General features: G+C 60.7%; 3 protein-coding genes and 2 non-coding genes across 6 annotated transcripts; all 5 read left to right on the top strand.

Moving 5' to 3' along the window:
* Positions 1-9: 9 nt before the first annotated feature.
* NACA (nascent polypeptide associated complex subunit alpha) lies at positions 10-11,117 on the top strand. 2 transcript variants are annotated; one of them, XM_076360533.1, is made up of 10 exons: positions 10-74; positions 596-667; positions 3,709-3,762; positions 4,699-7,329; positions 8,873-8,958; positions 9,083-9,160; positions 9,670-9,816; positions 10,093-10,221; positions 10,606-10,728; positions 10,990-11,117. In XM_076360533.1, exons 2-10 carry the CDS (start codon positions 598-600, stop codon positions 11,002-11,004), a joined length of 3,333 nt encoding a protein of 1,110 aa, XP_076216648.1. In that variant the 5' UTR covers positions 10-74; positions 596-597; the 3' UTR covers positions 11,005-11,117. The 2 variants fall into 2 exon arrangements, with proteins under 2 accessions (XP_076216648.1, XP_076216651.1); XM_076360536.1 differs by lacking the exons at positions 3,709-3,762; positions 4,699-7,329.
* Positions 11,118-13,230: 2,113 nt separating this feature from the next.
* Positions 13,231-22,124, top strand: PTGES3 (prostaglandin E synthase 3). Its single transcript, XM_076360590.1, has 8 exons — positions 13,231-13,293; positions 18,679-18,792; positions 18,963-19,032; positions 19,300-19,398; positions 19,618-19,707; positions 20,185-20,247; positions 20,684-20,708; positions 21,257-22,124. Coding segments are annotated over exons 1-8 (483 nt in total). The 5' UTR covers positions 13,231-13,291; the 3' UTR covers positions 21,277-22,124.
* Positions 22,125-22,596: 472 nt separating this feature from the next.
* On the top strand, positions 22,597-26,100 carry ATP5F1B (ATP synthase F1 subunit beta). The gene is made up of 10 exons (XM_076360549.1): positions 22,597-22,736; positions 23,205-23,387; positions 23,725-23,899; positions 24,128-24,249; positions 24,523-24,707; positions 24,807-24,965; positions 25,102-25,224; positions 25,305-25,517; positions 25,611-25,812; positions 25,906-26,100. The coding sequence occupies exons 1-10, from the start codon at positions 22,601-22,603 to the stop codon at positions 26,001-26,003; spliced, it is 1,596 nt and encodes a 531-aa protein (XP_076216664.1). The 5' UTR covers positions 22,597-22,600; the 3' UTR covers positions 26,004-26,100.
* On the top strand, positions 23,430-23,504 carry LOC143171554 (small nucleolar RNA SNORD59). Its single transcript, XR_012997205.1, has one exon. It is a non-coding gene; the product is annotated as a small nucleolar RNA SNORD59 (small nucleolar RNA).
* Positions 24,378-24,452, top strand: LOC143171551 (small nucleolar RNA SNORD59). The gene has a single exon (XR_012997203.1). It is a non-coding gene; the product is annotated as a small nucleolar RNA SNORD59 (small nucleolar RNA).
* Positions 26,101-26,821: the final 721 nt, after the last annotated feature.

Genomic DNA, 26,821 nt, shown 5'->3' with positions numbered 1-26,821 from the left:
TCGTCCTCCCGGAAGTCGCGCCTCCAGCCGCTCGGTCTCTTTCCGCCGCCATCTTGGGCCCTGCTCCCCGCACAGTGAGTCCCGCCGCCGCCATCCGCCGCCATCCGCCGCCGCGGGGGCTCGGGGCCGCTGCAGAGGCTGCCCGCCGCTCGTGGGCTGCGGCCGGGCCGGGAGGGCGGGCGGGAGAGCAGCGGCGGCCCGGCTGAGGCTGCCGCTGGGGCCGTGGTCGCGCCGAGCAGGGCCCGGAAGGCCGGCGGGGACGGCCCCGCGCACCGGGAAGGGGCCGCCCGTTCTTGGGGGGAGAGGCGGCCGAGGCCCCGGGCCGGGCCGCCGGGGGAGGCCAGCTCGGCAGCCCCGTTGGCAGCACCGGGATCGGCCCGTGCCGTGCGGCGCTCGGGGCCCGCTGGGCCCGGGCTGTCCGGTACCGACCGGGCAGCTGAGCCGTCTTCGCAGACCTGTCCGTACCGGCGGGTGTTCGGTGTCTCTGGGCAGCGGACTCGCGGGTGGCTTTGGGAAGGGCGAGTTACCGGTGGCCGCCCTCGGGCCGTACGGAGCCCCGGCGAGCCCGGGCCTGTTGGGTTCTCCCTTTCCCCAGAAATGCCCGGCGAAGCTACAGAAACCGTCCCGGCCACGGAGCAGGAGCTGCCGCAGCCGCAGGCTGAGACAGGTGAGGCCGGGGGGGGGGTCATGGCTTCGGGGGCTGACGGTGGGGAACGTCCCCGCAGCCTCTGGGCGCTCAGTCGTTTTTAGGGGGGAAGGTTGGACGTTGGTGGATGACCGGGTTTCACCTGCCCGACGGGTGAGTTCAGGCGGGTTCTCGGGGTGAAAGAGGAGCAGTGGGGCAGGAGTGGGGAGCGCCGCTGCCCTCCGGGGTGAGGGTGTACTGGGGCATGCTCGGCCCTGGCATGCTGGGGATCGCTCGGTGTGCGAGGACCCGATGGCCGTGGGTGCTGCTTGATGCCAGCTCGAGTCTTGTCTGCTTTATCCCAGGGGCGTTTGGGGCATCTGCTCCGTGGCCTGAGTGCCTTTCTCCTCTGCCTTCGTATCGTTGTGCTGCGGCCAAAAGGAATCTGTATTTGTTCTGTAGTTGCCCACCCAAAAACATATTAGTTATCTCTACAGGAAACATGACTAAAGTCATGTGGTTTGTAGCTTCTTGCGTCCCAAACTACTGGGGAGAGCGTTACGTCAGCCAGACTCTGCACCTTGTTTGTACATTCCCATTATGGATTTGAGTGTTGGAGCAGTGGGAGCGGGGGGAAAACGGCCGTAGCCAGGTCGGGGTATGGCCGTGCAGTGACTGGGACAGTCAGGGACACGTACAAACGTTAATCCCTTGGTGCTCTGGAATTGGTCGGGTTTGGGAAGATGATGCATGGCTCCGTGTCGGAAAGTGACACTGGGGCCGGGGAGTGTTGCTGCTCCGGCCTCATACTGTCCTGGGGGGCCGGTGCCGCAACTCGGGGCAGCTCAGAAAGGCCCAGGCAGGCGAGTGTGGGCTCCTGTGCCCGCCGTGGGGCAGGGGCCGGTCCCCAGCCTGCGCTGCCTGTTGCGCTGCCTGACTCCCATGAAGGTGTCCCAGGTGCTGCGGTCCAGTCGGCGAATGTTCTGCCCGTGTTTGCTGTGTCTCTGCCCCGAGGCGCAGGGACGCGCTGCAGGAATACGTGACCAGGCGTTGTCACCCAGCGTGGGGGAGCCACGAGGTGCACGACAGTGAATGGCACGTTGGATTTGGGGACCACGAGGGAAATCGGGGCTTCCCGACAGTTGGGAGGTGCTGGCAGAAAGCTTCCCTGGGAAGGAAGTGTCCCTCTATGCCTGGTGGGGCTGAGTGACGGCTGTTGGTGTGACAGCTGTGCTGTCAGGTCCCGGGGAGCTGCTGTACTTTTGGTCTCTCTCCAGGCGTAGCTGGGATTCCTGCGGTGGGGCCACTTCCCAGCATCCCCCCCTCTTCCCGGGACGGCTTTTCTCTTCGTCTTGGGCGACAACTCGCACCTTTCCTCCTCCCAAAGCTCTGCTCTGCTGCTCTTGAGTCTCTGATGACTTCATGGAGCGCATGTAGGTTGGTAGAAGCTGACCCAGGGCAGCATGTGCTGAGCAGCAAATGCTGTTACAGTAACTGCTCCCCCGGCTCCCGGGGAACATGGGGGGCCCCCGGGGCAGCGACACTGGCAGCTGCAGGGGCCGGAGCAGCTGCGGGGGCTTGCGGGAGCCGTCAGGCAGGTCTGCAGGCAGAGGGTGGAGGCAAAGGGTGCATGCGAGTGCTGTCGTGTTTATCCCCTCTGCTGAGCCGGCTGTTCTGAGATCCGGCAGCACAAGCAGAGCTGGAGCTGGGGGTGCTGGCGCAGGGTTAGCAATTGCCCCGTGGGTGGGAGTCGTCAGGCAGTTTCCTTTGACGTTCATCTTACTCTTCGGAGGTTGGCTGGTCCATGGAGAGCTTGTGAGATTGGGCAGAGTGATCTCTAATCCAGCAGTACAGGGCTTCAGCTTTCAGGTGTGCGCAGCCAGGCCGCGGGAGGCTCTGCGGCCCAGTTGGTTTAAGCATCCCTTAAAAATTACCCATGCTCTTTGAGAGTCCTGCGTCTCGCCTTTGTTTGCGGAGGTGGCCACAGGAGAGGTGGGGCTGTCAGTGGAGAAGTGGTGGATTGCTTATCGCAGGAACGTCCTCAAACGGTGCTGGTGGGGTGTTGGTGGAGATTGAGAAGGAACAGGGAGAGCTGGCAGGGGTAAACGAGCTTTCCAGAGAAGGCTGTTGTTTCTGCAGCCTGTTCTGTGAAGGGCTTGGGACCAGCTCAGCTCTTGGCAGGGGTTGTTGCTCCGTCTTGAGGTGCCAGTAGGTTCCCTGGAGCAGGAAGTGTCCTGGCACACGCTGGCCCGTTGGCACAAGGCACCGATGTCCAGTGCTGGTTGAGCAGCTGCCCAGCTCCAGGCCAGTGCCTGTCTCCTCCCACCACCCTGCATTTTGGGGTAGGTTGGGGAAATGGGGCGTTAGAAGCATCTTCTGGGCCACTGTTCTTGGGGCAGAGAAAGGGACGTTACCCCCAGAGGAGGCTGCTCTGAGTCCCACACACGTTACTGCTCCAGAACGTAGGGAGGCGAGGACTTGAGCCTGTGACCTAGCCCTAATCGCAGTGTGGGAGAGGTTGGGCAGGGGCAGCAGATGCAGAGGCAGGGCTGGCCCTGTTGTGGGTTGGTGGGTGACCCATGCAGAGCTGGATGTGGCTGCAGCGGTGAGAGCCAGTGCCCTGCGCGGAAGCAGAAGGAGATCTGTTGCTCCCTTGACGTGACACGGTCTCTGCGAACCGGACTGTGATTTGGGCTCCACAGCTGTTGGTGGCTTCTCCTTGGCAGCCGGCCCAGCAGTGCTCCCCTCGCCGTCCCTGCCAGCAGACATGCCGGGACGTGCTGCCTCTGGGTTCGGGGTTGATGGCGTGCGTGGGGCTGGAGCTGCGGAGGGGCGGGTGTGTGGCTGGGCCGGTTCTGCTCTCCTGACCGGCCACAGTGCCGGTTACGCTGGTCAGACCAGTACTGCCCTCCCTGACTCTCACCGCGTCTCTTCCCTGAGCGCTTCCCTTTGATTGTTGGCGTTCGGAATAGCTGGGCTCTCTTGGAGCTGGCTGGAGGCGGGTGTGCACCAGGGGAGCTGGATGGCGAGCACCCTCCGTCGGTGGGACTTGTCTTAATAAACTGTTGTTCTCGCCCATTCAGCTCCAGCTGCCCTTCCTCCCACAGCCCCTGTTACTGCTCCTGTTGCAGCGCCAGGTACTCCGGACCCTCCTCGTTAACACCTCGTGTGCCGCATTAACCAGAGTTTGCCGTTCTGGGTGGTTGCAGTTACATTAACCCTAACAGCTTGCACAGGGGAGCGCAGGTCACTGCACGGGAGCCAGGACTCGGGGTCCCGTCCCCTCAGTGTGAGCGAGCCACGCCACCACCTGTGCCTTGGCGTCCTCGTCCCTGAAGGGTGCCTGCCTGCTGGGAGGGTTTGCCTGTGTCACACTGGGGCTGGAGGGAGGGGGCTGCCCTCCGCCAGAGCACAACTGCCAGAGCACTCCTGGAACGGTTACGCATGCCAATGTGTTAAATTTGACTTTTTCTTCCTATCCTTGGGTGGGTCCTCGTCACCCCCAGCTCCCGCCAGCCTGGGATGTGATTTCCCAGGCTCGGGAGCAGCGCTGGGGGTCTGGCTGGGCCTCCAGGGCTCCACAAAGGTTGTGGCAACCCCTTTGGTAGGGAAGAGCTGAGCGCAGAGCTGGCGGCGAAGCCTGGCCCCTGTGCCGGCCCCGTCAGGTTCCTGCTGTGCCCAGCCCGCTGGGACCTCCTGGCGTTTCAGGTGCCACTGCCTGCCATGCCAGGGTTTCAGCCACAGCTGCTCTAAACAGGGAAACCTGGGGTGGCAGTACTGATCCTGGCATCGGGTTTTTTCTTCTGCTACTTGCACCCATCAGCTAGCTCACACGCCCGCACAGCGTTCTCTGTAAAATCAATGCCGGTTTCTAGAGGCAGGTGAATGTCGTGGTCTGCGCTGGACCTGGCAGGTCAGGCGGACATTCGTCTGCTGATCTAGAAGCTGGGCACGAAGGCTGGGGGGAAGGCCAGGGCCAGGGTGGGGCCGGCTGTGCTGGGCAGGCTGCCTTCTCCTGGCCTCCCCTCCCTCTCTCCCTTCTCTCATCGTTTCACTCTGTTTCTCTCCTTTAGCTGTTCTTCATGCTGCTCATTCCCCACCTCTGACTCCGTCTCCGGGCCCTGCAGGCCAGGCCCTCCCAGCGGAGCCACCTAGCCCTGCCGCGGCTCTGCCTGCCCCTGCTGGCCCCCCGGCCCCCGTTTCCCCACCTGTGGTCCCAGCTGCGGCGATCCCCGTGTTTTCTGTTCCCCCCCAGCTCCCTGCTCCAGCTCTGCAAGTCCCAGTTACCACTTTCCCTCCTCCAGCCCCAGCTCCGCAGTCCCCGATGGGTTTTGCAGCCCCAGGATCTCCAGGGCCTGCCCCAGTTAGCCCAGTGTCTCCAGGACTCCCAGCACCAGTGTCTCCTGCTCTGGCTGCTGCTCCTGCCGCAGTGATGGTGGCCCCCCTCACGCCCCCTGTGAGCCCTGGTTCTCCCCCCGCAGCTCTCGCTTCTCCTGTGAAAGCTGCCCCCTCTGCCGCCCCTCCAAGCCCCATGGGAACTGCAGCCGAGGCCCCTCTCCCTGCCCCCGGGGCAGCCTCGGCAGCCCCTGCTCCTTCCTGCAGCCCTGGGGCAGCCCTGGCTGTTCTCCCACTGACCCCTTCCCTTCCCCTTGTGGCATCTCCCCTGCCGGCATCCCCCACTTTCCTGCCTGCTCCCACTGCGCCTCCCAAGGCCACAGCTTGTCCCCAGAGCCCAGGCTCTCCCCCTCTTCCCACGGCAGCCCCTCTCTGCCCTGTCATGGCAGCGGCAGCAGCCGCCCCGGCAGTACCGGTGTCTCCTGGCAGCCCTGCCTCCACCCCGCTGGCTTCTGCTTCGGCCTCTCCCCAGGCCCCAGCCCCCAACTCTCCCCTGTCCCCCCTCACTCCTCCCCAGTGCCTGGCCCTGGCCGGTGCCATCTCTCCGCCTTTCTTCCTGGCTGCCCCCATGGCCCTGGCCCCGTTGTCACCTCCTGCCCCTCTGGTGCCAGCTGGGATGTCTCCTGGGAGTCCCGGTGCTCCGGTCTCTCCACTGGTTACAGTTGCTCCTTCTGTTGCCAAGAGCTGTCCCATGGGCCCTGCCCCGGTGGCCCCGGCTGCTGCTCCTACAGCTCCAGCTGCAGGAGACCCAGTCCCTCCCTCCATGGCCAGGACACCTCCCGGGAGCCCGGACCCTCGGGCAGCGCCTGCCTCTGTGGCTGCTCCCATCACTCCTGTCCTGTCCAAACCCTCTCCGGGAGCTGCTCCATCTCCCCCAGGGCCACCGACAGCAGCAGCTCCCAGTGCTGCACCAGCAGTGGCCACGGCTGCTTTGGCCAAAGCAGCTCCAGCGAGCCCCGTCTCCCCACTGGCAGCTCCTGTGCCTGCTGCCCCCTTGGCCCCTGCCAGCTCCCCGCCTGTCACACCGGCGGTGGCAGCTCCAGCTGCCCCTCCTGCGGCCAAAGCGGCACCTGCAAGCCCAGTCACTGCCCCGACTTCTCCCCTTGCCACTGCAGCTCCACCAGCTCCAGCTGCCCCTCCTGCAGCCAAAGTGGCTCCCACGAGCCCCATCACTGCCCCCTCAGCCCCTGCCAGCTCCCTGCCTGTCACACCGGCGGTGGCAGCTCTGGTCACCCCTTCTGTGGCCAAAGCGCCTCCTGTGAGCCTGGTCGCTGCCCCATCTGCTCCCTCTGCCCCTGCCACGCCAGCTCTTGCAGCTCCACCAGCCCCAGCTGTCCCTCCTGCAGCCAAATCACCTCCTATGAGCCCTGTCACTGCCCCATCTGCCCCCTCTGCCCCTGACAGCTCCCCGCCTGTCACACCGGCGATGGCAGCTCCAGCCACCCCTCCTGTGGCCAGAGCACCTTCCAAGAGCCCTGTTGCAGCCACACCAGCTCCTGCAGCTCCCGTGAGCCCAGTCACTGCCCCGTCTGCTCCCTCTGCCCCTGCCGCACCGGCGATGGCAGCTCCACCAGCTCCGGCTGCCCCTCCCACAGCCAAAGCGGCTCCCAAGAGCCCTGTTGCTGCTCCCTCTGCCGCAGCCACACCAGCTCCAGCTGCCCCCCCTGCAGCCAAAAAGCCTCCAAAGAGCAGCCCTGCCGCTGCCCCATCTGCTCCCTCTGCCCCTGCTGATCCAGTGCTGGCAGCTCTGCCAGCTCCAGCCACCCCTCCTGCGGCCAAAGCACCTCCCAAGAGCCCTGTTGCAGCCACACCAGCTCCTGCAGCTCCACCAGCTCCAGCTGCCCCCCCGGCAGCCCCTGCCCCGGCACCTGGCATGCCAGCTCCCGCTCCAGGCACGGCTGCCCCAGCACCGGGGGTTCTTGGTGCCCCCCCAAAGCCATCGGCTGATCATGCCACCCCTGCTCTCCAGAAACCAGAAGCCGGCCTTCCTGGCTCTGCACCGGCGGGTAACCTCCCCCCGCCTGCCTCTTCTGTGCTGAGCGCTCCCCCCGCAAAGAAGCAGACCTCTCCCAGTAAGGTTGCCAAGCTGGCCCCCTGCCCACCCCCATCCAAACCCCCCTCGAAGGCCCCGGCCCCTGTCAGCGCTGCCATTGACGACGACGACCTGCCGCCTCTGATCCCCCCAGAGCTGCCCGCTGCCGAGCCGCCGGTGCAGCCCATCCTGGTGGACCTCTCTCCCCGAGCAGCCGTGGCCCCCGCTGAGGCCCCTGCTCCTCCGGCTAAGCAGCCTGCCCTGAAGAATGACAAGGGTATTTGCCACCTCGGTTTGCCGTGTGCATGGAGTGTCACTGGCTGCCCACTGGATACTAACCCGTAGACGGGGCCCAGGTGCCCCTACGTCGCTTGGTGTGTCAGTCTAGACAAGTAGTCTGTGGAAGTGCCGCGGCTGAGGCAGGCCTGAACCATGCCAGACTGAGCTGAACCTGCCCGAGCAGCCGGGGAGCCGGGGAGCGGGGAGGGGAGACGCCCCGCAGCCACGGGATCGGACAGGTCAGGGCTCGGCATGGTCCAGTGCCAGCGGGTCGGTGTCACTAACGCGTGTTCTCGGGCACGGAGCACAGTGTGGCTTGTGGCGTGGGCGCTGCGACTGTTGCCTGAGCTGGCTTCACACTGAGACTCTGGGAAGAGCTGCCACATGCCTGTACCCCACTGTGTGTGTCTGGCGTCTACCATGGTTTTCCCCGTATCCGTCCGCCAGCGGAGGGAAGCTGCGGGCAGTGCTGGTGCCAAAACAGGCATGTCCCCGCACTCTGGGGAAACTCCTTTGCCTGCCCGAACTGTTGGGATCCCCTTGGCACGCACCGACAGCCTGCAGAGAGCTTTGCCGAGGGCTCCTGCGTGCTCAGCGTGGCCGTGGGCACAGAGGCCCTTTCCAGGGAAGGAAACGGGACTGAATTCAGGTAATGGCTGCATGAGAGGGCGTCGTGGTCACCCTCCGGCCTCCTCCAAGGCTGGAGATACCCGGCTCTGCTTCATTCACTCCCGCATGGTCAGACACGGTTGTGCCGTGGTTCGCAAGCTAATCGTGGCGCTGCAGCAGTGGCACAGGAGCTGGCAGCCCTCTGAGCCTCCCCGGCTCTGGCAGCTTTCAGGACCTGGCACAGAGGCCAACCTAAGCATCCAAAGACACAGTTCCCTGATGGGGCTTTCCAAGGTAATTGCAAATCGTCCCCTGTAGTGAAGTCACGGAAAGGTGCAGCAGCCCCAAAGGCTCAGTGAATTGGGTCTCGTTTCCGTGCCGTGTGTCTGAGCTTCTGCAACCCGAGCTTCACTGCTGCCTGAACAGGTTCGAGGGGAACCGAGGGAGTCCCTGTCAGCGCCGTGCTGCTGCTGACTCACTGCCCGGGGAGTGCCGCCCTGCGCTCCTCGAGCCGTGCTGCCACACTGGCCAGCTCCCTCAAACTGAGGGAGCGACTCAGGCTGGGGCTGCCTCCTGGGGAGTCAGTGTTGCGGAGCGAGCCTCCGGGCACCCACGGTGCTCTGGCACCCGGCAGGAGCGCAGCCCAGCCTGGGCCAGCTGCTGGTGCAGGTTCTCCCTGCTGCCGAAGGGGAGCTTCCACCGTGGTGAGAGTGCTCGGAAGAGGCTCTAGTGCCACCCGCTGCTGATGGCATTGGGGGTTGCAGGGAGAGCTCCTTCCACCAGATACCACTTAACCATGCTGACTGGAAACTGTGTCAGCACTCGGAACCCCCAGCAGCAAAGGCTACACCGAAGCAGTGTGGTTCTTTAATCTTGCTGTGTCCCCTGGACCTACCTGAGCTGGAAAGAGTGATGTGTGTTTGTTTCTGTAGGGTCCGGAACAGAGTCTGACAGTGATGAATCCGTACCAGAGCTCGAAGAGCAAGACTCCACACAGGCCACAACACAGCAGGCACAGGTAGGGCAGGCAGCACGCGCCAGCGCGTCCCTGCGCCCAGCAGCAGCAGAGCAGGATCCGTGCTGGTGCTGTGCACCGCCGCCTCGGGATTGTGATGGGTCCCCCTTGTTTTCTCTCCTTGCAGCTTGCAGCAGCAGCTGAAATAGATGAAGAACCCGTTAGCAAAGCAAAACAGAGCCGGAGTGAAAAGAAAGCACGGAAGGTGAGGTGGGATGATGGATGGACCAAACCTGTATGCAGCAAACAGGCTGCCCATGGACAGCTGAGCTTTGCCTCGGGGTCTGGCACGGTATCCCCGAGTGCTGGGGTCTTCGCCCCATGAACCCTGTTCAGGGCTGCAGCTCCTCACCTCCCGCCGCTGTTCGGGAGCTGAGAGAGGTTTATGTGACTTTCTGCCCTTGTCGGGCCCCCGGGCAGGGGGATGCCCCCTTCACAGGCAAAATCCTCGTGTCTGGAGGGGCTTGAGGTCATGCTATGGATCTCACCAGTCCTGGGACTAGAGAGTTCCCTCCCAGGCTCCCAGCGCAGTGTCAGGCGAAAAGCCCGGGAATGCTTCTCTGCAGCAGTACAATGCACGTTTTCATTTGCGTGAGCGCACTGATCACTGGACCCAGGTCTCTGGAGGGCAGATGAGCGGACGCATCTTTTCATGGGCTGCACTGTCTCAGTAACTCTTCTTTCCCTCGCTTACCTTTCTCTCATGTTTTTCAGGCAATGTCTAAACTGGGCCTTCGCCAGGTGACAGGAGTAACCAGAGTCACCATCCGGAAATCTAAGAACATCCTCTTCGTCATCACAAAGCCAGACGTGTACAAGAGCCCAGCGTCAGACACCTACATAGTCTTTGGCGAAGCGAAGGTGAGCTGACTGCATAGTGTCTGGCAGCCGCGTTAATCCGTGCTTGCGGCAGCGGAGCAGCAGGCCACAGGTCCCAGCTGCTGTGTGCCCCCCCAAGGGATGTCGGCAGGCCTGGGGTCCGTATCGAGAGCTGGCTTCTTGGCTGGGTTGTGCGGCAGAGCCGTTTGATGTGCTGGCACTGCTGCAGCATGGGGAGCACAGCTGCGGCTCTCTGAGCCTGTGTGCTGACATTCCACTCTGTGCCGGGCTGGCCTCATTTACGCTTCTTCCCTCCAGATCGAAGACCTGTCCCAGCAGGCCCAGCTGGCAGCTGCCGAAAAGTTCAAAGTGCAAGGAGAAGCTGTTTCAAACATCCAGGAAAACACACAGACCCCCACCGTGCAGGAGGAGAGCGAGGAAGAAGAGGTACGCCTTCCCCAGCCTGTCTCTGTGGGGCTGGGCGCTTCACTGCGGACCTGAGCCAGCCGCTGGGCTGCAGGCCCACTGGATTAATGCTCGTCCTGCGAAGCGTCTGGAGTTTGTGTTAAGACCCGTGTTTTTCTTTCCCTCATCCATGTCTTCGCTGTGATGGCAAAGGGAGCGCAGGGTCCTTCCCCTGGAGGATCTGGTCCCGGGCACTGCCAGGGGACTGTCCCCAGGGCTGGGCAGTGCCCGGTCTTGCCTCCCAGCTTCCGTCTGCGTGGCCTTGAATGGGAGCTGTCCCCATCCAGACAATCCCATTTTCCTCTGCCAGGCACGGAGCAAACCGTGCGTCAGGCTGGTGTGAATCCCGGGCTCTGTCTCCTTTAGGTTGACGAAACCGGCGTCGAGGTGAAAGACATTGAGCTGGTGATGTCCCAGGCGAATGTGTCTCGAGCAAAGGCAGTCCGTGCCCTGAAGAACAACAGTAACGATATTGTAAATGCTATAATGGTGAGTGTCTGCCTGGCTGGGCGGGCCTGGCCCCCAAGGAGGAGGGAGAACGGTTTGCGGTGGGACGTCCCTGGGGGGGAGATGTGCAGCGTGTAGTTCCCCACTGCTGCAAGCACGGCGTGAGCTCAGGGCCACGAGCAGAGGGACGTTCTTCCCACCTGCAGCCGTGGCACTGGACCCCTCCACGGGTCAGAGGCCGGGCTGTGGGGCTCCGTGCTGCCGGCAAGGCTGGCTCCTAACACGCCTTTCTTCTCTCTGCAGGAGTTGACGATGTAGCTGCCAGAGGGAGGAGCCTTTTTTGGTGTTTCAGAGAAGAGCAAAATGCAACTAAATTTAAAATTTGTACTATTTCTATCAATTAATAAAAGTTGTGGCTTATTGTTGGTGAACACTTTCTGCCCCGTGTTGGCTTTGCTGCTCTCCCCTCCCTGGTAGCCGAGGCCCCAGGGTGGAGCCTTCCTCCCGGGAAGATCTCAGCCCCGATACCCTGTCCCGTCCCGCCCCAGCGGAAGAACACCTGCCCGTTCCCTCATTTCCTTCCTGACCCGAAGGTCGGCTGGCCGCAAGCCCCAGAGTCAGCACCGTGACTGGGATGCTGGGCTCAGCCTAGGCAGTCTCCCTCCGTAGGTGGCGGGAGGTCCCAGATGGGAGGCGAGGAGTCCACTGTGGGGTGTCGCCTCCTTCATCTCCCCGGGGGGGGGGGTCCGTTCAGTGACCGTGGGCTTCTCCCTCGCTTCCCTGCAGCCGTGGGACAGGGATGGATTGGGGCATCGCACATCTTCCAGCCTGATCCAAAGGGAGGCTGAGGCTTGGCCGGGTTCAGTCCTGCCTTTTCAACCTTGCTGGGTTCGTGCGGTGCGGCAGGGCCGAGTGGCAGAAGGGGCTGCGCTTGGTCGGGCCCACGGGAAGCCTGTGCTTACCCAGAAAGCTGCTGTTTGCTCACGGACAGTCTCCCCCCACTCGCAGGGGAGCGAGCTGACATCTGCCCACCCGCAGCCCCGAGCCTCACGAAATGCAGAGGCTGGAGCTGGGAAAATGGGCACCTTGCTGTCGTTTAGCAGCATTTTTTCTCCCCTGTGCCATAAAAACTGGCCTCTGGAACAGCTCATTAAAGCTGATGAGCGACATGGCAGCGCAGGCAGCCAGCGAGAAGCCCGAGAGGAAATAAGCGGGCGATGCCGGCTGGGAGCCCTTCGTTACCAGGCAGCCTGCCGGTGCCAGGGCCGGCGGGCAGAGCTCCCGCCTGCCGGGGGCCGGCAGCGCGAGGGGCCGTGGGGGAGGATGGCTGCAGCCAAGCCCGAGTCGGAGGGATTGAGTGGGAGGCTTGCGCAGTGGTGTCTCGACAGTTTTAATAAAGAAACTGGAGAGCTGCTGGCCCAGGGAGCAGCAATGGGATTTCGGAGCAGCTTCCAGCTCCGAGAGGTTGAATTCAGAGGCCACGGGCAGGAGGGAGGCCTGGAGAGGCCCCGTCTGCTCGGTGCAGAGCTGAGTTTTCATCGGTACCATGCTCAATTCCCCCGTGCTCTTTCCCGACTGCCCGCATGAGCAGGACTTAACCTTTGATTTGGCCCCGGGTTTTAGGATCCGGTTGCTCGGCTGGCGGGCGGGGGCTGGCGTTCCCAAGTGCCGCTCACTGGGAGCAGCGTCCGTGCTCCTTGCGATGAGCCGAGATGCCTTTGGCGTGAATCACTCCGCGTCTGCTGGGCAAAGCCGCCTCTTTTTTCGGTGAGGCATGTGCTCCGGGGAAGGCCTAGCACCAGCGTCCTTCTCTGCGGCGGTGCCGGGGGCTCGGGGCCGGCATGGCGACACAGCACAGGCTCTGCAACAGGCGCTGGACGAAGGCCGCCCCGGCCCGCGCTGGGCTCTGCCCTGCCAGGCAGCAACGTGCTCCCGCAGGTTGGGGCGTGGGCCCGAAACCCGCCGGTGCAGGCGGCTCTGGGCGGGCCCGAGAGGGTAAAAACGATCCCGTGCGGGATGGGGCCCGTGCGAGGACAAGGCCCCGGGACGGGCCCGCCCGGGGCCGCGGGAGCCGGAGGGGCTGCGCTCCGGCCGTGCCGGCGAGGAGCCGGCCGAGGCCCGGGCCCGCCCCGCCGGCCCTGGGCTGCCCCTGGGCTGCCCCGTCGCCGCGGCAACCGCCGGCCCCGCCCCGGGGCGGGCGGTCGCAGCGCGCCTGCGCGGCGAGAAGCTGCTAGAAGGGAGGAGGGAGCGGGCGCGCGGGTGGGAGGGGCGGGGCGCGGGCGGCGCCTGCGCGGGCGGGGCGGGCGGCCCCGCGCGCAGGAGCCCGCACGCGGAGGGCGCGCATGCGCAGCGGCGGCGGCGGGAGGCGGCGCGGCGGGTATTTTGCTGCGTCACCAGCGCTGGGCGCCGCCGCTCACGAGCGCGCGGGGCATTGTGGGAGCGAGGCCGCGCCGAGCCCCGAGCCCGCCGCAGCGCCGCCGCCGGAGCCACGGCCCTGCCCGCCCGCGCCTGCGCCGCCACCGCCTGCCCGCGCCGCCGCCCAGAGCCGGACCCGGAGCCGGGCCCCCCCCCCCAGGAGCGCCAGCCGGAGCCGCCGCCGTTCGCCATGTGAGGCCCGGGAGTGGGGAGCGGCGGGGGCGCGCGCCGAGGCCCAGCCCCGCCGGGCCCTGGCCGCCGGAGGACGCTGTCCCGCGGCCCCGCCGGGAGCCCGCGCTCGGCGGCGGGAGGCGGGCCGAGGGAACGCGAAGCGGGGCGCGGGCTCCCGCCGGCGCCGGCCCGCGTGGTGACCTTGGTCGGCCCCACCGCCGCCGCGGCCCGGCGTGTCCCCGCGGGGCCGCGGCCCGGAGTAACTTCGCGCGTTCGGGCGTCGTCCGTGTTCCCCCCCGGCGGGGCCCGCCCCGGTGGCTCGGGCGGGGGGAGTGCTCGTGGCGGGCCGGGCCGCCGCGGAGCGCCCCGGCTCGGCGGATGGGGTCGCGCCGGGTTTGTCTGTTTCTGCCCCGGCCTAAAGGGAACGGGGCTTCGATCCCCGTCCCCGCTCCGGGCTGTAGGTCCCGGGTGTGTGAAATGAATGGGGCTGAGGCGGAGCGGCCCTGCCGGGGCCCTTCCCTTGGCGGGTAGGGCCGAGCTTGCGGCCGGTGTAGGGGACGCCCGAAAGGGGGGTGTTGAGCGTTGCTCGGTGGCTTGAATGGCACTGACGTCCACCAGACGGTCGTGGCGAGAACCACGAAAAATTCCCGGTAAGTAAGACATTCTCCCGCCCATAACGTGCAGACGTGCGAGTGATGTATTAATCTGTTTAGAAGCTTTCGCCTCTCGACATCAAACACGAATAACGGTGAAAAGGCACCTCTTTGAAGCACGTGCAAGCGCAGCAGCCCTGTTTGGAAAAGTTCCCTGCCGCCGTCCTCAGGCCCGTGCGGGGGGAGTGGGCGACGACGGTGCGGGCAGACGCGGGCATTAACCCTGCCCTCGGCCGCACTGCCCCGTAGGAGGTGAGCTGCTGTGGGAAGGGGAGAGGAGCCGAGCGGCTGGATTCCTTCTCTGAGTGTGGCTTGCCTGGCCTCCTGTGTATCCTGAGCAGAAACCTGCACTCCGAAGTGCCCTGACGCTACAGGAGTGCTCGTGCCATGCTGGGGAGTCCTAATTAGCTGGCTTCATTGTAATTCTATTGAGGCTGCTTCAGTGACCCAAAACCAGCATATGCTGTTCATAACAGAGCTCCAGTCGACACGAATGTTCTCTAGCAATGCAAACGAAAGAGGAGCCGAACTTCGCAGTGTGTGCAGCGTGACGCTTTTAAGAGTGAAATCTGGCTGGTAAGGAAGAGGTGCGCTGCCCCTGAAGGCGATTGCAGCGTTACCTACTGACAGTCTGGATTTCCACGTGTTTGGCTTAAATGACTGAAGGTGGTAGCGCTTTTCCGAGGTTTTTGTTTGTCAGAAAGGTTGATCTGTCACAGGGACTGAGGAAAGCCTTACCACTTGGTGGAACAGCCGATATGACCGTTGCTTTTTGCCCCCTTGTCCCCAGTGAGGCATTTACTTGCGCAGCCGTTCTGAAACTCTGAATTGTGGGGCTGCTTCACCTTAAGGTGACTGAAAGTGAGAAGGACGTAATGAAGTTGGAGTTTTTCATTTAATGTCTGTAGAATACATCATCTTGAAACTATAGTGCTACTACATCCCACTTAAAATCGTCTGTCTTTATAGTCTGAAACTAGGGGGTTTTAATTTAAAAAAAAACAGCCTTTCCGGGGCGTATAAATGAAAGCAAAACTAATTATGTAAAACAGATTTCTTACGGCTGTCTGGGGGTGAAAATCTTGTTCAGCAGACGACTTTTGTGGTGTCCTCAAACTGTAGGAATTGTCAGGATACTTTCCAGGAAACAAAGACGGGCTTCCAATAGGCGCAGTCAGCGGAGTGGACAAGGAAGCACGAGGACAGGTTTGGAAACTTCTTGAATTGCACCGAGCCACCAGCAGTGAGACTTGAGATTCAGCTCATGAGTACAGTGTGTAAGAAGCTGCTTCTGTACGTGTGGTTAAGCAGGAGACCGGGACATCCGCACCAGAGCTGGGGCTCCTGGCATTGTGGGCAGCCCACCGCAGAGCCCACGCGAGTTACAGAGCAGTGAGGTCTCTTGGGTGAAGCTGAGCCTGCACGTCACCCATCAGCGGGAAACTGCTGCTGTGAAGCTTCTAGAACCTGTTCTACAACACTGTTGTCACGGTTATCTTCTGAATGTGATGACTAGAAGAGACAGTCAAATGCAGATGCGTGGTGGCCGTGTCTGTTTAGGAAGTCACCAAAACACGTGGGTGGCAGCGAACGTAGATTTGACAGAAGAAATCCTTGCCGAATGTGGAACACGGGTGACTTGTTCCCTGGGCTGTACGCTGCTCCAAGTCTGCTGTGGTTTATTGCTACGTGGGATATAGCGTGTTTAACTTACCTGTTTCAAAGAAATTCGAATCCCGTTAGGACGTGGGGACGATACGTAACCAAAGCACGTACTCGGGTTGACGCTGTTGGCATAAGGCTGGGGTCCCCTGGGATTAGTTTGGTTGAGCAAGAAGGAGGAAGCGTTAGGCGCTCTGTGTAACAAGTGACTCTGCTTACAAGTCCTGGCAGTGTTTCTCAGTGCCTGTAAGAAAATAGAAAATTTTCTGTGGGTGTAGGGGAACCATTTCTCTGAAGTGCTCGGAGCACATGCACGCTTCGCCACGGAGCACATGCACGCTTCGCCACTGGCTTCCGTGTGTGCAGTTGCCTCCTAGGAATCTCCGTGTAGGCAGGTCACGCAAATTAGCTGCAGCTTCCGTCTCACCCGTAACTTTGGTTAGCAGTTCCAACCTATCCTGCGTTACTGGTTTGAATGGTAAGTCCTGACTAAAGCACTTCATGGATGGCCGAAGGAAGGTTTCCCTCCTCCCTCTGGGAGGAGGAGAGATTTGAAAAACGGATAAAAAGAATGAGAGGCAACTCCAGCATAGCTCTAGTTACAGTAGGTATGTTCAGGGTGGTAAGTATTAAATATGTGGGGAGGCAGCGTGTTTAGTGTTAGAAACATGAATTATGTTGTAGTAAATTTTCTTTGGTCTCTTTCGTTCCTCTCTCTAGCTCGGATGCATGCGAGGTTTCCTTCAGCTCTAGGACAGTTCAGTGAGATATTTGGAAGTGCTGCGAACAGGCTATTAGTGCCTCAAAACCCCTGATCTTGGCAAAGATACTGAGGTCATGGCCAAACCAAAGCTACAAGACTGAAGAATGCGTGCAGCTCCCTGGGAAGGCTGGAGATATCTCCATTGACATTGAAAATGTTTGCGAAGTGTTAATGCTATTCAGCAGGAGCCCCTGCATCATCACGATCGGGGACACTGAGATTTCTGTTCTGATAACAGTGCGTTTGAGTGATGTACCAAGTTCCACGCAGTGGGACTTTGTCTTCCAGCGGTGTGAGAAATGGCTGCTGCGCAGTGCCCAAACGCAGAGGGAGCAGAGCAGGTCGTTTCTCATCCTCTTTTTTTCCTCTGAGAGTCTTTCATTCCATGTTAGAAGAGGAGACTTGTGTCCAATAAGGAATTAAAAATACCATAGTAAGAAAATTGCTACTCTGCTATTGTTGTACTTCACCTGAATAAGTAGATGCCTTAGCGTTTCCTAAAAATGCTGCTGAAAGGGAAAGCCTTAGGTTTTCACCCAGTGGGACAGTATCTTGCTTGAAACTAAAGGTTGCATTCAGAAACCACTTATTTTTTATGCTCTCAGAAGTCAAATGCTCTGTTACTGGCCTCTGATCAGACGTTTTCCGCACTTGTAGCGGGTGCTGATGCTGGAAGAGGCAGTCGTGGCCGCTTCTGCCGCTGTACCGGCCTTTCCTTGAGCTGGCACCAGTGTTTGGACAGCTGAATTGCAAAGAACTTGTAGCACTGACGGAGCTCAAAGGTGGCTGCTCTGGGTTTCAACTAGGCCTGGGCTGGGTCCTGGTTGGGTTCATCCCGCAGATACGCGGACAGTTGTGCCGGGAGCAGGCTAGGAACAAGCCGTGGGGTGAGGGAGTGGGGTTTCTTTGGGGAGTGGTGCTGCATTCAGTAAGTAACTTCACTAAATGTGTCACAGTTACCAACAATTGAATTGGTTGATGATCAGGTGAGTCAAAATCTGTTCTGAAAGCTTAGCAATGGTCACATTAATAAATGGTTTGAAAAGTTAATTACTCTTTTGTCAGGTTATTGTGCTGTGATGCTTAGAGTGCAATACAGAGACCAAACATCCACTCCTTGGTGTGTGGAGTGGGAGCCACTCTGTCACGTACAGATGGGAACGTTGGCTTTCTTTGTGTCCTTGTGTGCTTTAGCTTCCTGTAGCCAGTGTAGCTGCAATAAATACCGGGGTAAGTGACCATTTGGCTCAGAGCGTTTAACTTCAGTTCAATTCGCAGGTAGGTCTTTGAGGTCTTCTCTGCAGGGGCATTAGCTATGAAATCCCAGCTTTGATCTGGCACCTCTGGAAGACAGCCGAAGTGCGCGAAGCACCCGTGGTCTTCTGTGCCTTAGCAACAGCAGCTCGTGCTGGGTGGCTGTTTGCCTTCTCCTGGAATGCAGACGCGCAGTTGTGGGCTTGGCCTGAGTTGCCAGGAGAATAACTGAAAGTGGTGGGGAGTCTGCGGCCGAGGCGTGCTGAGCTGAGGTCGCTTTCACCAGCCCATCGAGTATGGCCGCGCTTGAGTGTTGCACGTGAGTTCTCGCTAGAACTGCAAATGCACAAGGGTTGGTCAAGAGTCCTGCAGCATTTTCTGGTGCCCTGGACAGGCTGTTGCTTGTTGTGGTGTTTGTGGAAAGCCAGAAGGATACCAAAGAGCGTGGGAGTTGAAGTCTGCGCATGTAGAAGGTTGTAGCAAGAAGTCAGAACAGTGATTCTTCAGCTCTCGTACCTGTACTGGCTTCAGCTGGGTCTTACTCTTAGCAGATTTGTTGAGCAGTCCATTTTTAATAGTACCTGTGTCCAAAAAGTGGGCTTTTCAGTGGCTGTGCTTTGGTATTTAACTCTTTGGGTGACAAAAAGCATAATTAAGTCTGCCTAAGTAGCTGTTAGAGGTGACTGAAATTTTGCCATCATCTGTAGTAGCTCATCTTGAAAAGATTGTCATAATCTTGGTTTGCTGCAACGCTTATTTTGGTCTCATAAGTTTTGATAGCTTCTTCAAGGAACATCAGCGTGAGCTTTTGGGGGGCATTGTGCACTGAATGCATTGTATCTCTATTCTTCACACGCTTTTTTTCAGCCTTAAGCACCCTTTAAAGGTTATTAATAATAAGCTAGTAATGCAGCTTTTAAGAACAGGAAGAAGTAACTGCTCTAGTTGTGTATCAGGAGACACGTAAGGAAAGCCAATGTTAAGTTTACTGGCAGCATGGAAGGGTGAGTCTTTGCAATATGGATGAAAGATACAAAACTTGATTTGAACTTCTCTTAAATGGTCTGTTCACAGGCAGCCTGCTTCTGCGAAGTGGTACGACCGAAGGGACTATGTCTTTATTGAATTTTGCGTTGAAGACAGTAAAGATGTTAATGTAAATTTTGAAAAATCCAAACTTACATTCAGGTAAGTACCTTGGGTCTTCACAAGGCTGAAAGGCACGGGGGGGATACCTAAAGGCTGTGCTGGTACTGATTAGATGATGTTTCTCTTAAAGTAGTAAGTTCTGTTAATGAAGCGTGTTTGTTCTTTAAGACATTTCCTGCTAAACACAAGCATTTTTTTTCTCTTAACAGTTGTCTTGGAGGAAGTGATAACTTTAAACATTTAAATGAAATTGACCTTTTTAATAATATTGATCCAAATGTAAGTATTCTCTTACTCTCTTACTGTGTTCTTAGTGCTGTATCCCGAAAAATACCGTCCATTCTTTAGGCTACTTCCAGTATTGTGGGCAAATTGTTCCTTAGACCGTAAGAGCATGCTTAAACTCAGATCTGTGAAAGCATTTCTGGACGGTATTTTTCAGGACAAAGAATAAGTTGATAGCTTAAGACAAATGAGTATAATATAAGCAGTTCCCGGCGAAGTTCGTGATGACTATACTAACAGATACTTGCTCTTTTCTTTCAGGAATCAAAGCATAAAAGAACAGACAGATCTATCTTGTGTTGTTTACGAAAAGGAGAATCTGGTCAGGCATGGCCAAGGTTAACAAAAGAGAGGGCAAAGGTGGGTTTGGGCTCCTTGATGGCCAGGGTAGTAGTGCCTGTTGCCTCCCCTGGTTTTTAATTTTGTTTAATATTTGGGTCATGTTTAAATTATGTAGCAGTTAATGGGTCACTTACCGTGCTTCTGATCAGAACGGCAGTTCTTATTAACCTTCCTTTTCTGAACAGTAACAGCTTGTTACTCGCTTGTCCTTAACTAACTTCTTGTGTTGATGTGCAGCTCAACTGGCTCAGTGTGGACTTCAACAACTGGAAAGACTGGGAAGATGACTCAGATGAAGACATGTCCAATTTTGATCGCTTTTCTGAGGTATGGGGAGATGAGTACCTGGAGGTTTGGGTTTCCGTCTGGGCCGTGTGTAGGCAAGCAGGGACTGACAGCTGTAGGGAGAGTCGTCTTCCTCGGCATTCCTCCTCCTGGTGCTTTCCTGGCCGCTGGTCCCGGTGCGGGCTCTGCTGGTTTGTGGAGGCACAGCTGTTGCCAGCTTTAACCCGCGCTGTGGGAGCGAGATGGCCAGTTTGTGCTTGCTATCAAATACGAAATGAATGTATGTCCTGTCGTAGAGGCCGGCACTAAGTCAGTGCACTGGTTGGTTTGCAAGGCAACTAACTCAAATTTTTTTGCATGCTCACCTTGTAATTCTGCATAGGCACAGCTGATTTGTCAAAACAACTGATGGTTATAACAGTTTTAAGCTATTTTTAGGTTTTTACAGTGCTCCCCTAGTTCACGTAGAGAGCGCAGTTGGCTTCACCCTGTAATGTGGCTGTTATCTCTCTGGAACAGATGATGAACAACATGGGTGGAGATGACGACGTAGACTTGCCAGAAGTAGATGGGGCAGATGATGTAAGTACTTTGTCGCAGCGCCCTGCACATTCATTGCAGCTTGCTGAAGTCAAACTTGCATTCCCTCTTCAGCGCTGTTAAAAAGTTAAACTGTACCAAACCTTGTCTGGACAAATGATGTCATCTGGCAAAAGTCATCTTCCTCCCCTCCAGCAGCGGTGCTCAGGGCGGTGGTGTCGATGCTTGCGGTGCCCGGACAGCTTGGTGTCACCTACCTCCGCGGTGACTGCTGGTTATTACGGGTCTGCAGGCTCTGGCCAGTGAGGCCGAGCCAAGTCCTGTGGAACCTGGAGTTCCTCAAAATACGGACTCTGACGGAGAGCACGCTTGCCACTAGACTTTGGAAACAGCAGCTCGTTTGCTGGGTTAGTGGTGGTAGAGGGAAAAGTGCCTTCAAGCACAGTCTGCTCCAGTTAATGTTTCTTCTTCTTTCCAGGACTCACCAGACAGTGATGACGAAAGTAAGTTGACGTTCTCGTTTGTTTCTGCACACCGTGCGGCAGGGCGAGCGCTTGCTGAATGCTCCTGGTTGAGCGAGAGCCTTGAGCGGAGCCAGCAGATGTTCTGTCCTGTCAGTCTCGCTAAATCCTGGCTGCGAGCTAATGCCAGTGCCTTGCCTGAGCGGCGCGAGACGATACAATCTAGTGAAATCCTTTCCACACAAGCATGAAATACCAGTTTGACCTTCCCAGCCAGCTGTAGTCCTGGGGAGGCTTTGGCTTTAAGAGCAGCAGGCATGTGCACGGGCCGTCGGCGTGTGTGGTGCTGGCCCTACTCGAGTAACTTCTGTGCGCAGCCGCTGCTGCGCACGCAGGTCTTCCTTGTGAAGAACCAGCTCTGCGCTTCGGGGGTGAGGTCAGAGACCCTAAACTGCCCCGTGCCCTTCTTGGTTGAGGGCCGGATCTTCTTGCCTGTGTCCCTTGTGACACAGTGGGGCTGCTGGTAGCTTTTTTTTTTTTAAGAGAAAACAACAAGACCCACCCAGTAATGCTGTTCTCTTTCTCTCTAGAAATGCCGGATCTGGAGTAAGGAAAACTGTCGTCTTCAGGGTTTGGGGAAAGAACTTCATCACAACATTTCATAATTGAGATAAGAATTCCTGAGTTGATAGCCCTAAAGGGAGATCCTGCATCCTTTAACCCATTTTCAGTCCATTTTAAATGGCTTCACTGATGGTAGGTGTGTACCGTTGCACGGGGCGGTCTTAAGCCACGAGAGGCAATAATGTTATGCATGAACCGTTTTCCAGACTTCCAAAAAAAAAAAAACCAAACCAATTGAGGTGTAGGCAATCGATACAGAACAGTTGCAATAAAGTTTACAGAGCCTCCTTGCCTCGTAGCAGATATAATTACAATGGGAGAATCCTGAATTTACACCAAGTGGTAAATGAGCATTTTTCCCCTCTGCGGCCTGAAATTGTACGTTTGTACCGGGAACAAAACTGGCTGAAACAAGGCTGTTGTCATTGGCTCACGAAATTCAGCAGGTGACGCGCGGTACCGCTGTGGTGTCTTCAGGTCTGTTCCGCTAAAGTTCGTATTGAAAAGGAAACAAATTTCTCCTCGTTTGGTGTTTCATGGCGAGTCCCGTGCCCCCGAGCCGGCGCGGGTGGCTGGAGCCTCTCCCCCGGTACCGTTTGACCCTCAAGCTTTACATCTCCTCGCCCGGGGCGCAAGTGGCTGTGCGTTGTTGCTTGTCAATCTGTACATTTAGACCAAAATCGTATTTGCACTGTGGGTATGGAAGTGAGTGACAGACCGTGGGGCGTACACGCGCGGGTGGCTTCTAACCAGGCTGAAAAACCTCAATTTATGTTCAGAGCAGCGGGGATTTTTTTAATGTCTACATTCTTTCTAATAAACTGTTGAAGACTCCCTGGCTCTCCTTCCGCCGGTGCCTTCGTCCACCCGCGGCGGGGTGGGGTGTGGGGGGGGGCTGGCAGCCCTCGGGGGCGGTGCCGTGGCCCCAGCGCGGCGCTCGGGCACCGGGGGGGGGGGGGGGGGGGGGTGCGGCGGGGCGGCCCGGGCCGGCGGTCGCGGCGCCCGCCCCAAGGGCAAGCGCGGGACGCGTGCGCCGCTGCTTCCGGCGTCCTTCGGCTGGGGCCCGCCCCTTCCCGCCAATCCCGCCCTATCGATTCGTGGCGTTCCTTGACGGATAGAGCCGCGGCCCGATCGCGAGGAGGCGGAAAGCGAGCGCCGAGGCAGGTCTGGCCAATGGGAGGGCGAATGCGGGCGGTGCGGCTCAGCGCGGCGCCCAATGGCCGCGCGCGGCGGCGGGTGACGTGCGCTGCGGGCCCGCCCCGCGGGGGCCGTGTGGGGCGGGCGGGGCGCGGGGCTCAGTCGGCGCCGCCATGTTAGGGCTCGCGGGTCGCTGCTCGGCCGCCGCCGCCGCCGCCCGGCCGCTGCTGCGCCGCCGGGCCGGGCCGGGCCGCGACCTCCTGCCGCTGCTCCTCAGCCGCGGGGCCGGCCCGGCCGCCGCCGGGGCGCGTGAGTGCGGGGCGGCCGCGGGGTCACCTTGGGGCCTGCGCGGGCGCCGTTATGGAGCGGGACGGGACGGGCTGTGCCACACGGCCAGGGCGAAGGGATGGGCCGTGCCACCGGGGCGTGGGGGGAGCAGCGGTCCTTGGGGGCATCGCGGGGGGGCCGGGGAGTCCCGGGTGCACCGAGTAGGGGGTGCAGGGATCCTGGGTGCACCGAGGGGGCTGCAGGGGGTCCGGGGTGCACCGAGGGGGCTGCAGGGATCCTGGGCGGATTGAGGGCTGCAGGGGGTCCCGGGTGCACCGAGGAGGGTGCAGGGGGTCCCGGGTGCACCGAGGAGGGTGCAGGGCTCTTGGGCACATCCCGGGGGAGCCAGGGCATGCAGGGGAGCCCCAGCTCCACACCCCCGAGGCACGTGGGAGCCCGGAGCTGCCTTTTCCCTGGCCAACCTTGATTTGTCCCTCTCCTCCCTCCCAGGACGAGACTATGCAGCCCAGCCGGCGCCCGCCGCCAAGGCCGGCTTGACCACCGGCCGCATCGTGGCCGTCATCGGTGCGGTGGTGGACGTGCAGTTTGACGAGGGGCTGCCCCCCATCCTCAATGCCCTTGAGGTGCAGGGCAGGGAGACCCGGCTGGTGCTGGAGGTGGCTCAGCACCTGGGTGAGCATCTGCTGCAGAAGGGCTGCAGAGAGTGGGAGGGGTCCTCCTGTGATGATGTGTCTTGATGACTTTCGTTCTCCTGAGCTTGCTGAAGCCACGGATTTCAATCTGAGGAGGAAGAAAATGGCTGCCGGAGGGCCCTGGCCTGCAGGGATGCAGTTTGAGTGTGGCCTGGGCTCAGTTTTTCTCTGTGCTATTTTGTCCCTGGGTCCTGCTGCTCCTCTTGGTCCTCCTCCCAGCAGACTGTTCCCTTGGCAGGGCCAGGGGAAGCCACCAGCAGCTGTCCCCAGGGTCAGCTCGAGGGCGCTGCTGTGACACTATCCTTGGGCCTTGGCAGGGGAGAACACTGTGCGCACAATTGCCATGGACGGGACAGAAGGCCTGGTGAGAGGACAGAAGGTGCTGGACTCCGGCGCGCCCATCCGCATCCCTGTCGGCCCCGAGACCCTGGGCAGGATCATGAATGTCATCGGGGAACCCATCGACGAGAGGGGCCCCATCACGACGAAACAGTGAGTTGACGCCCCAGGCTGGGAGATGAGCGTCGTGCGGGGTTTGGAGGTGGGGGCACGGGTTCTGGAGTAGCAGACACGTGTGTGAACAGGGGTGCGGCGTGTCCCTGCTGCGCTGGTGTTCTCCTGGGTCATGAGCAGGGACCACACTCGCGCAGTCTCCTGCCAGCACCCTGGCCAAGGGGCTCGGTTCGGCTGCTCAGCTCCTCTCTACGCCTCTTGCTGCAGGTTTGCTGCTATCCACGCCGAAGCCCCCGAGTTCGTGGAGATGAGCGTTGAACAGGAGATCCTGGTGACAGGGATCAAGGTGGTGGACCTGCTCGCTCCCTATGCCAAGGGCGGCAAGATCGGTACGTTGCCCCCAGAGGAACGGGGGGTGTCTGGGGGGGGGGAGCACCCTGCCAGCCCCGCTGAGCACTTCCTGGGGGCTCGCACTGTGCCCCACCAAGGCTCAGGGCCGATACCTCTGCAGTAGTTTCCTTCGCTGATGAGTAACCATTTGACTTTCGTTCTTCTGAGCTCGCTGAAGCAACGCTTAATTGATCTGAGGAGGAAAAGGGAGAAGGGAGACACGGGGCAGCCGGATCGCCTTGGGGTTGAGTGGGATTCCCGTTCCCTCCCAGGTTTGTTTGGAGGTGCTGGTGTTGGCAAGACGGTCCTGATCATGGAGCTGATCAACAACGTGGCAAAAGCCCATGGCGGTTACTCGGTGTTTGCCGGTGTGGGGGAGCGAACCCGCGAGGGCAACGACTTGTACCATGAGATGATCGAGTCTGGGGTCATCAACCTGAAAGACGCCACTTCCAAGGTGTGCTGGGTCTCCTGAGGGGGCCGGGTGGGGTCCCGGCAGCGCCGGGGGTGCCGGCGGCAGAGCGGCACCGTGCCAACACCTGGGTCCTGCCCACAGGTCGCCCTGGTCTACGGGCAGATGAATGAGCCCCCAGGCGCTCGCGCCAGAGTGGCTCTGACGGGGTTGACAGTGGCCGAATACTTCAGGGACCAGGAGGGTCAGGATGTGCTGCTCTTCATCGACAACATCTTCCGCTTCACCCAGGCTGGCTCAGAGGTCTGTGCTCAGCGCAGGGCTGCTGGCGTGCTGGCTCCTGGCGCTGAGCGTGGTGGTGGTGGCCGGGCCGTGCTCTGCAGGGGATGCCTGGCCCCCCACCTCGTGTGGGCCTCTCACGGGCTCTGTTCTCTCCTAGGTGTCAGCCCTGCTGGGGAGAATCCCCTCGGCTGTGGGCTACCAGCCCACACTGGCCACCGACATGGGCACCATGCAGGAGAGGATCACCACCACGCGCAAGGGCTCCATCACCTCGGTGCAGGTAAGAGCAGGGCCGACCCCACCGTGCCGGGGAAGCTGCGGTGCCCGCCTTGGGCCCACCGTCCCCTCCCGCTTTCCCAGGCCATCTACGTGCCGGCCGACGACTTGACTGACCCTGCCCCCGCCACCACCTTTGCCCACTTGGACGCCACCACGGTGCTGTCCCGCGCCATTGCCGAGCTGGGCATCTACCCTGCCGTGGACCCGCTGGACTCCACCTCCCGCATCATGGACCCCAACATCGTGGGCCCCGAGCACTACGATGTGGCTCGGGGTGTGCAGAAGATCCTGCAGGTGAGGGGGACGGGGCCGCCCCCGCAGGGATGCCGGGGGGGGGGCATGAAGGCCAGCACTGGCTGCTCACCCCGCTCCCATCTCTCCCCCCAGGACTACAAGTCCCTGCAGGACATCATCGCCATCCTGGGCATGGACGAGCTCTCTGAAGAGGACAAGCTGACAGTGGCCCGGGCTCGCAAGATCCAGCGCTTCTTGTCGCAGCCCTTCCAGGTGGCCGAGGTCTTCACTGGCCACATGGGCAAGCTGGTGCCGCTGAAGGAGACCATCAAGGGTTTCAAGCAGATCCTGGCAGGTGAGATGGGCCCCGGGGGGAGCTGAGGGCCCAGGGGAGCCTGGGCTGGGCTCAGCCCCCTGCTCCCCCCACTGACATGGCATCTCCCCCCAGGTGAATACGACCACCTCCCGGAACAGGCCTTCTACATGGTGGGGCCCATCGAGGAGGCGGTGGCCAAGGCGGAGAAGCTGGCCGAAGAGCATGCGTGAGGAGGGTCACCCACCACTCCCCCCCGCTGCCCCCCCGGCTCTGCCTGGAGCCAGACCCCCAGTATTTAACGTTTCCAATAAAACATCGGTGAAAAGATCCTGGGGCCCTGTGTGCTGCGGCTCCCGGTCCTCAGGGGGTGGGGGCCTTGTGAGCCCCCCGCCCGAGGGACAGCGGGGCTGGGCTGGCCTGGGGCTCTCCCTTGGTCCCTCCGCTGTGGGACGCGGGGGCAGGACGGCCACGGCAAGGGGCTGTGCTGGAGTCTGGGCTCAGCTGCCACCAGCGGCGCGGGGTCCCCAGCAGTTGGGAGAGATCCCCCCTCGCGTGGGGCCGTGGGGCAGGGGCCGGTTACAGAAGCTGCCGGGGGGTGGTGGCAGATGCTGATCCCGTTGTCTGTCCCCGGCCCCGTGTCCGTGTGTCGCCTGTCTGTCCTGTTTCACTCACCTTCGCCCCCCCCCCCCCCCCGTGTCATTCCGGCTCCACCATTTTGCAGCACAAAGAGCCGCCGTGGGGCCGGCTGCAGCCCCGGCCCTGCCAGCTGCGGCTTTGTCCGCGGGGTCCCGGGGGGCCGCGCCGGCCCGGCCCTCCCCGGCGCGGGGCTCCAGCACCGGCCCCGGCCGTGCCCCGCCCCGGGGGCACCGCGACCCCCCCCCACACCCGTGGGGCCGGGCCGAGCCCCTCCACCGGGGGCTACCCGATGGAGCCGGGGGGGGGCGGGAGATCCCGGGGGTCGCGCGGGGGGCTCCCGCAAGGGCTGCAGCCGGGGGGGACCGTGGCGCGGCCCCGTTGCAGGGGTGCCCCCCCCAGCCGCCCCCCGCCG

The sequence above is a fragment of the Aptenodytes patagonicus genome, chromosome 27, assembly GCF_965638725.1.
Source record: "Aptenodytes patagonicus chromosome 27, bAptPat1.pri.cur, whole genome shotgun sequence".
NCBI classification, from domain to species: Eukaryota; Metazoa; Chordata; class Aves; order Sphenisciformes; family Spheniscidae; genus Aptenodytes; species Aptenodytes patagonicus.
The sequence above is the reverse complement of the archived record's forward strand: the minus strand, read 5'-3'. Positions and strand labels throughout refer to the sequence as shown.